A 9,059-nucleotide genomic window follows, 5' to 3' on the forward strand; every position below is an offset into this window, starting at 1 on the left:
GTGAAGTAACCCTGGGCAGGACAGCCAGTGCTAGGATGGTGGAGCAGAAAGACAGAAAGAACCTGCATGTGTGACGATAGTGGAGCCATCACACTCGCCCTAGACTGCCTCTCCCAGACTTCTCTGGTGTGAGAGAGAAGGTTTTTTCCTGTTTAAGCCACGTTTAAGCCACTGTCACTTGGGGTTTGTTTGGCCACACCACAGAGCATGGAGGATCTTAGTTCCCTGACCAGGGATAAAACCCACACCCACTGCAGTGGAAGCCTCGAGTCTTAACCACTGGACTGCCAGGGAATTCCTCAATTGGGGGGTTTCTTAGTGGAACATAATCCCCCATGACTACCATACTTTAGGCAAAGCCCCTGGAGAGGAAAGACTGACCCCAAAGATATTAAAATGTTTCCTAACATGGAACTGATGTTGGCTTAAGTGCTGAAACAGAAGTGGATGGTCCAAGGTCCAAAAAAATAAACCAAATATACACTGCTCTGAAGTTTCTGGGATGGAGCTTTCTCATTTTATAATACATCCATTACATGACACACCAGCTTTCTCATTGCATGGTCTAGGACTCTGGAGAGAAATTCACTGAAATCATCCTCTATCAGTAAGAAAACTTGAGAGGGAACACTTCCTTTAATGCTGCATGAATTTGTGCCAACAATGAATACAGCCTTTTAACACAGATTAAGCTGCAGTTTTTGCAGTGGACTTAGAGGTACTGGCTTCAGCGCCAAACTCAGCACTCCTCCAAGAATTCACCTCTCTCATCAATCCACACCCTCCAATGCTCCCAATTTGGGTTTCATTGCACCCTGACTCCATGGTCTGCAGAGCAAACTCCTCCTGTGGGCATGCCTGTTTAATCTCAGGAGGTGGCCTTCCTCTGTGTATTGCCACACAGACTAGTGCTCCCCAAATTTTAACTTGCCCACTAATTCCCCAGATATTGTACAAATGCAGATTCTGATTCAGTAGATGAGGTTCTGCCTTTCTAATAAGCCCCCTGGTCAGGCCAAACATGTTCATCTGTGCACTGTCCTCGCGGTCTGCCTGGATGTAGATTCTCATTTTCTAGAATTTCTAGGCTGGTGCTTCCCTCTTTTCATACCTGATCCTTCCGAATTTATTCTACTCTCCCTCATCAACTCCCCTAACACACTCCTTTGCCATACTCTTTGATGGATGCAAAGCTAAGCACAGGACTGGCCAAGGCATGTCCTGTAATGCCCTTTCATATCTGTTCTGAATGTGGAAATCTGGAAAAACACTCAGCTCACCTGGGACCATGTCTGGAGAATGGCTGATGACCCCTAGCTTCATGCCCTGCCCTGTTTGGAAAAGCAAAAACCTGGAGAGCTAAGAGGAGAAAGAACCACAGTGAGACTAACCCTATCTTGTTTCTCACACTCACCACCTCTTCCTCCCTCAGTCTCCTCACCACTATCCTAGGAAAGATACTCTTAGGACACTCTGGATGTTCATTGCACCCCCACTAGGGATTCACTGCATGCTGCCACTGCTCCTTTGTACACTCTACAAATTTGCCTGATGAGGATAGAAATTCCTAGAAAGAATCTGAAGCAAGAGTCAAGGACTGCAGAACATTTGACTTTTAAGAAAATCCCTGGCCCACTTTGAATGCATTACTATGTAGTCTGCACTGAATGCTTCTCCTGACCATGGTTGGCCAAGATCCCAAACAAGCTTTTGTAGAGAAAATAGAGTAATACAGGCCTCTGGACCTCTGCAAGGGCTGCAGAACAAAATGCAAGTGGAGTTCTGACCCCGGGAGGAAAGGGAAAAAGGGAAGCCCGCATCCTGATCTGAACACTCCACCCTGGGAAAGAGGTGACTCCAAATGTGACCGGTCCCCACCCTGAGTACCTCAGTCAGAGGAAGGAGGTCGGGCCGGCCCTTCAGGGCAGAAAGGTCGATTGCTCCTCTCCAGCAGAGGGCTGGGCTCAGGCTCGCGGAGCTTCGGAGGCCTCTGCTCGGCGAGCTCCAGGATGAAGAGGACTGCGCCACCAGGGAATGGGATCGCGGAATTCCCTGCAGCTTGGTGATCGCGAGTGCCAGCACCGACCGTAGCCAAGGCGGAAGCGCTCCCAACAGGCGCTCTCAGCGCCTCTCTAGGAAGCCCGGAGGCTGGCCTTTCTCCATGGTTCCCCCCAAGCCAGATACCTGATGACTGCAGGCGCATTAGCTCGTACCTGTGGCTGCTTACGCCAAGTTGACACTTCGTCAAGGACCGAGATTCCACATTATACTTGTGATGCTTTAAGTTATGGCGCTAACACTTGCTGTGTGCTTAGTCGCTCAGTCCTGTCCAACTCTTTGCGACCCCACGGACTGTAGCCTGCCAGGCTCCTCTGTTCATGCGGATTCTCCAGGCAAGAATACTGGAATGGGTTGCCATGCCTTCCTGCAGGGGATCTTCCTAACCCAAGGATCGAGCACACAATTTTCCACGTTGCAGGCGGATTCTTACCGTCTGAGCCACCAAGGAAGCCCCACACTTGCTAGCAGCAACTTAACCTAATGAATATAGCCCGTCTCCCCTGCTTAGTGGCTGATGGTCTGGACTGTGACCTAAAATCATGAAATCTGAGATCTGACTAGGTTCAAATTGTCTTCACTGTATGGCCTTGGCAAATTACTAAACTCTTCCTCAGTTTCTAATTGAGAATGGAAGTAGTTTCAAACTCATAAACTGAACAGATTAACTGAGTCAATTCATAAACTGCAAATTATCACAGAGATACAGGGTGTAATACTATGACTTAAGAAATACGTATTTGGTATTTGTGTCCAGTTCTTGACACAAGAAGCTTCTAAAATTCTTGGGGAGTCTCCAGAGTGGTAGGACTGTCCTTTTTGACTGAGATGACCGGTGGCTAGGGTCTCCTAACTTAAGATGGGGATGGGTGGGGGGAGGCTGCTCAGCAGAGGAACCACAACTTCATAGTCATCCATCGTGGGTGACCTGGTCACCACCACCACCACCACCTCCCGAACTGCCTGGAGCAGAAAGGCTGGGGATCTAACTAATCACCAATAGCCAATGACTTAATCAAACATGCCTACCTAATGAAATTTCATAAAAAGTCTAAAGGCAAGGCAGTTCCCAGGATGAATATAAAGGTGCTGGGAGGGTAGCAAGCTAGAGAGGGCGTGTAAGTTGTGTGCCCCTTCCCTCACACCTTAACTCATGCATTTCCATTTGGCTGTTCCGAGTTACCTTTTGTGACAGGCCTGTAACAAATGTTCGAGTTCCTTCTCCAGATCTTCTGGAACCAGGGATAGTCTCCTGCTTGGCAGGCACATTAACACTGAGCCACCTGGGAAGCCTGCAACATGCCTTAGTTCTATTAACAAAGGAGGGAGTCATGTGAACTCCAGTTACAGCTGCAAGAGGCCCGAGAGCCTTGCAATTGGCATTTGAAGTCACGGCAAATCCCTCTGGGGCTTCCCTGGTGGCTCAGCTGTAAAGAATCCAACTGCAATGCAGAAGAGGCAGAAGACACCATGGGTTCAATCCCTGGGTCAGTAAGATCCCCTGAAGGAGGGTATGGGAACCCTTTCCAGTATTCATGCCTTGGAGAATCCCATGGACAGAGAAGCCTGGCAGGTTACAGTCCATGGGGTCACAGTCAGACACGACTTAAGTGAATGACCAGGCACACACCCATTCACCTGTGTGGTCTGTGGCTCACCTGGGCAGTTTCTATCAGATGTGCTAAGTAAAAATTCTTAAGGGGGAAATAACTACTTTCAGACAAGCAAAATGAAAACTGAAAGTGATGTTGCTTAACTGTGTCCGACTCTTTGTGACCCCGTGGACTGTAACCTATCAAGCTCCTCCAATCATGGGATTCTCCAGGTAAGAATGCTGGCGTGGGTTGCCATTTCCTTCTCCAGGGATCTTCCCGACCCAGGGCTTGAAACTGGGTCTCCTGCATTGCAGGCAGGCGCTTTACCATCTGAGACACCAGGAAGCCCAAAATATACATGTCCATGGACCATACAATCCATGGAATTCTCCAGGCCACAACACTGGAGTGGGTAGCCTATCCCTTCTCCAGCAGATCTTCCCAACCCAGGATCGAACTAGAGTCTCCTGCATTGCAGATGGACTCTTTACAAACTGAACTACCAGGGAAGATTTCAGACAAAAAAGCATTCAGAAATTATTATACTCATGAATGCTAACTAGAATATGCAATTCTAGGAATACTAGAAGATGCAGTTCATGAACCTCAATACAATTTCATCAGTGCCACTTTGGGCTTTGGACCTTTACAGAGTAAAGAGTACTGCCAAACTTGAAACCACCTGACCTTCCCAACTCTTCTGTCCCATGTTTCAGTTCGTTCAACAGGACACAATGTAAATTTTAGACATCACTCTATTTAAAAAACACTCTATGGCTTTATACACACTATCCACCCACCACAGAGCCAACACCTGGCTTCCTAGTCCTGTGGTCTCTGGCAAGTCTTCTACATGCCAGAGAAATTCATACCCCCCTTCCCCACAACCCCTGTTCTGGGTGGAAGCTGAAGACTCCACTTTAGACAACCCCCCTTGTCCTTGTCAGAAGGACAAGTAACCCAAAATTGCCTGTATTTCCTCTATCACGGCAACTATTACACTGTATCACTTGCCTATTAATGCCACTAAACAAAACTAAGAAATGACCGGGAACTGGAAACTAAGTAACCGACCTATCAAAATGTAGTATTTGTTTACCTACAGTGTATTTTTGTAAGAAAATTTACTCTTGAGCATCAGAAGCATCTGGGATTTTAGTTATTTATGAGATGTATATTTGTACAGGGAAAGAAAATTAACCCAGTGGTCTAATTATGATTTCCCTAAGAACATTACTTAGGACTTTGTGTGATGACTTGATAGTATCTGAGTCTGGACAGAGTGGGACTCGGGAATTCCTTCTCCAATGAGGACAGTAACAATCCTACCATCAATCAGCCTCATAAACCCAGCCCCAGCAAGAAGACTTTAATCCACAGATTAAATAATTTGCCAACATGTCAAAAAGAACTTTTATTCTGATTCGAATAGCCTCTTATGCACTCATGCTTTCTTGCCAGATGCCTTTGGAGCAGGTGCTTTCTGGGATGGAGCTTTCTGACCCTTCTGAGTTTTAGGAGGAGGTGCTGCCTTCTGGCCTGCAGCTTTCTGGGCAGGAGCCTTCTGGGCTGGAGCCTTCTTACCCTCAGTGGTGATCTTTTTTGCTGGAACCTTGGCAGCAGCAGCAGCAGCTACTGCAGCTGCCCCCTTAGCAGCAAGGGCTTTCTTGGGAGAAGCTTTCAGGAGAGCTGCCTTTTGAAGTTTCTTAACTTCAATCTTGATTAGTCTGTTCCTCTGAAAAATTTCAATAAAAATGTTCATTATATATGCACACAAAACTCTTACCCATCCTATATGTATGGATATGTAGGTAGGTACAGGAGACCACCCTTATACCATCTAAGACTTCTATGATGTCAACTTTGTGGTCTAGAAACTTAGGCAAACAGAATTACCAGACAAATAAATTCAGGGCTGGAATACAACAATCACAAAAACTTACCATTTTCCTTGCCTTCATGACTTTGTAACGATCAAAGTCTGTCATCTTGGCTTTCTGTGTTAAAAAAAAAAAAAAAGAACTCTGTCAAACCACCTTCTAATCCTCCAAAATCAGAACATGTCCAACTTCAAATAACTCTAAATCATTACCTTCTCTCTGGCTTCAATCTTCTTGGCCCACCTTGTGGCTGCCCACTTTGCATTGATATCTGCCTTCTCCCAGGCTTTCCGGACATACTTCTGGCGGGCACTAGAAAGAAACAAGAACAAAGATTTAAGAAATCAGCTCTGAGGTCACACAGATTCAAGGACAGCTTTTCATCCTCTGAAAAAGCACAAGAAAAATGCCACAAGAACCCTTGTTTTTTCTACTTCCAGTTGTAGTGTCTCCACAGAAAACAGCACAAGGCACAATGTTATCTTCTACTTGTTCCAACAGTGTTCACTAAGCCAGGATGTCTTATATCCTCAAAACACACAACTTTTTAATAAAAATATGCCAACCACTCCACTTTCTGGGCTTAAAAATCACCTCCAATAATATGCATATATCACTCAAATAGTGGATGAGTAGAAAGCAATTGGAGAAGGCAATGGCACCCCACTCCAGTACTCTTGCCTGGAAAATCCCATGGATGGAGGAGCCTGGGGGGCTGCAGTCCATGGGGTCGCGAAGAGTCGGACACGACTGAGCAACTTCACTTTCACTTTTCACTTTCATGCATTGGAGAAGGAAATGGCAGCCCACTCCAGTGTTCTTGCCTGGAGAATCCCAGGGACGGGGGAGCCTGGTGGGCTGCCGTCTGTCTCTGGGGTCACATAGAGTGACTTAGCAGCAGCAGCAGCAAAAAGCAATTTCCTTTTCATAAAGAATAATGTAGTTGTCCCTTATGCCTTGTTTTATCCTGTACAGTAATGCTTAAAGATTTGTGTTCAAATGCCGTAAAATGGAATTGTAACCACTTTGGTATTTGTTTCAAACATCAAAATCCAGTATGCTTAGAAAGTAAACCAGTCATAGCACAGGTTACATTGCAAACAATTGTCACCACACAGCAACACATCGGTTTTTAACTTCCATGACCTACATCATGTCAAGAATCACAGAATGACTGCCTTAATTGCTCATGAATAGCCAGGAAGAGAACCTCTTTGGTGGCTGTCATAAGGAGATGATAAGTTAAATATTAGCCAACACATATGAAAAGTTCAACCGATGTTAGTATTTTTTGTTCTAAAGCTAAAATTGACAAACACATGTTCAGGGAACTACACATATAGAAAGTTCTTTGTTGTGCAAATCCTGAAAGAAAGGGGTACAAGAGAAAAAGAATGGGAAATTTGAACAAAGGGAAAGCCAGAGAACCACCGGATCCCAGGGCATTTTAGAAGTAAATAATGTCTGTCTACTTTTAGAATGCAAATCTCTCTTCTAAATGGCTCTCACTTTCACACTGCTTACTATATTCTCAAGAGAAAAACAAAACAACCAACAACATTTTTAAATGAAATTAAGCAAATTTTTACTAGTATTAACAAAACTATGGGAGGGGTGATAGTTGGATAGTTACCTGTGTGGGAACTTGAGGATGAAGTCAGTGAGCTGCATGCATTTGAAAGGCATAGCCTGTCTCCTTACTTGAGTGCAAGGTCCATCCACCAAAGCCTAGAAGACATATGATCAATGACCTCAGTATAAAAATGTAACAGTATTCAAAATGCAGATATCCTACATATTAGTCTTTTCAGAATCATCAAATTCTTATATTTAAATGCTTTCTTAAAGGTTAAAAAGATTTAGCAGTAATAGTTAAGCACAGAACCCAACATATAATTTTGTATTTAATATTTCCATTTCCCACAAAAAACTATCTGCTCAATTCCTAAGTTTGTGGTGCTCAATAAGTGACAACAGGAAACAGGGCTTTCTATGGCTTTGTTCCAAACTCGCTTTGAACATAGTGATTTACATCTCGCCTGTTTTAGCTCACCTTTAGTCTAAAACTGCCTAGTTTAAGAGACAGAAGTATTACTCAAACCCAGTAATACAGGTCAATTCAGGCCTCTGCTCTGTAACCCCTATCTGCGCTGGCTGTTTAATTAAAACTACCACCCATAGTACTCCTATCTTAAAAGGGCCGCTGAAACCATTACCATTGTCGTCTACACTGCCATGTGAAGCCGTGACACTTTTCCTTACACTTACCCTATTCTGATCAATAACATCTACAATCGCGACCAGCTTCCCGGCATGAGGCCCAAAGGAGACGTAGGCCACCCGGCCAACCTCTACGAAGCGCCTGAACACCTAAAATTGGGAGGCGGGAGGAGAGAGAACAGCGAGATTGATTAAAAATACGATCCAGTTTGCCAGTCTTTGCAATTTAAAGATAGTGCGGCTAAAAACAGGAAAAAAGAATGTTGAGGAGAACACGCCTAAGTGCCATGGAACAACCAGGATGGACGAAATCCACAGAGGGAACGGTGGCAAGTCAGTCTCCCGCTGGCCTCCCCGTCTACGAAGCCAGCACGGCCAGACCACCATGCCCTGCCCTGCTTCGGCCCCGGCGGGCGGGCTAGGCGACTGGCCGCCGCAACGATACGGCGGAGGCGGCCAGAGCGCGCTCGCGTGGCCCAGCGAGCGCCCGGCCCGGTCCTCCACGCGCTCCTCGGGCGCGCATCCTGAAAGCTCCCAACTCTTGTGTCTTGCCCACCCGGGGAACCTCACTGCACGATACCTAACATCCACTGAGCGCCGCTGCTCGCCTCCGGCCCCCAGCCCAGGCAAAGCTGGAGCGGCATAGGGGTCAGACATGGAGCCCGCACCGGCGATACTCACCATGTTGGCGGCGTTCGGCGAGAAGGAAGAAGGCCCGCCCAACCCCGCGCCTGTGTAGAAGGCCGCCCCGCCCCGGTAGTGAACGAGTCGCCGACGTGGGCACCGATTGGTTGGGACGTATGCACGTATGCGCACACATGCTCACTGGGAAAACATGGCGGAGTCGGCGGGAGCTCGGCTATGCTTTCGCTATTGGGTTTCGTGGGCTTGGCTTAGTCGATGCCGCGCGTGAGCAGCTGTCTCTTAAAACTTCACGGTGCAGAAGAGCACAGAAGCTGTGCTTTCCTTTGTGACTATTTGCAGTCCTTTCGACTTCATCTTTTAACGTTCTTCCTTTTATTTTTCACTGCTCGTCTAAATGTTACTGGTGTCTTAGTACAATTTTTTTTTCCTCTCCGTAAGTGACCCCATTAATTTTATTAACTTTTCTTCTTAAAAGATTCAAACTTTACAGAAAAGTTACAAAACAAGTATAAGTAATTCCCGTAAACATTTCACTTCGAGTTCCCAAATGTTAATATTTTCCTATTGCTTAATTTTTTTGACCCATTTGAGAGGAAACTGCAGACATGATGTTCCTTTACACTTAAATGTGATGTTTCCTAGAAACAAGGGCATGACTTTA

The 9,059-nt window shown here is 45.9% G+C and overlaps 1 protein-coding gene across 1 annotated transcript; it reads right to left on the bottom strand.

Annotated features, from left to right (window-relative positions):
- Nucleotides 1-5,039: 5,039 nt before the first annotated feature.
- On the bottom strand, nt 5,040-8,531 carry RPL14 (ribosomal protein L14). The gene is made up of 6 exons (XM_027523696.1): nt 8,435-8,531; nt 7,802-7,903; nt 7,167-7,261; nt 5,746-5,845; nt 5,597-5,650; nt 5,040-5,388 (listed from the first exon to the last, which is right to left on the bottom strand). Exons 1-6 carry the CDS (start codon nt 8,435-8,437, stop codon nt 5,098-5,100), a joined length of 645 nt encoding a protein of 214 aa, XP_027379497.1. The 5' UTR covers nt 8,438-8,531; the 3' UTR covers nt 5,040-5,097.
- Between the last annotated feature and the right edge of the window lie 528 nt (nt 8,532-9,059).

The sequence above is a fragment of the Bos indicus x Bos taurus genome, chromosome 22, assembly GCF_003369695.1.
Source record: "Bos indicus x Bos taurus breed Angus x Brahman F1 hybrid chromosome 22, Bos_hybrid_MaternalHap_v2.0, whole genome shotgun sequence".
Taxonomy (NCBI): domain Eukaryota; kingdom Metazoa; phylum Chordata; class Mammalia; order Artiodactyla; family Bovidae; genus Bos; species Bos indicus x Bos taurus.

Excerpts from the sequence above, each read along its gene's own strand:
- RPL14 (XM_027523696.1), bottom strand. Across the intron at positions 5,846-7,166 it reads ATCCTCAAGTTCCCACACAG|TGCCCGCCAGAAGTATGTCC; the intron begins GTAACTATCCAA and ends GTTTCTTTCTAG. Across the intron at positions 5,389-5,596 it reads TCATGAAGGCAAGGAAAATG|AGGAACAGACTAATCAAGAT; the intron begins GTAAGTTTTTGT and ends GAAATTTTTCAG.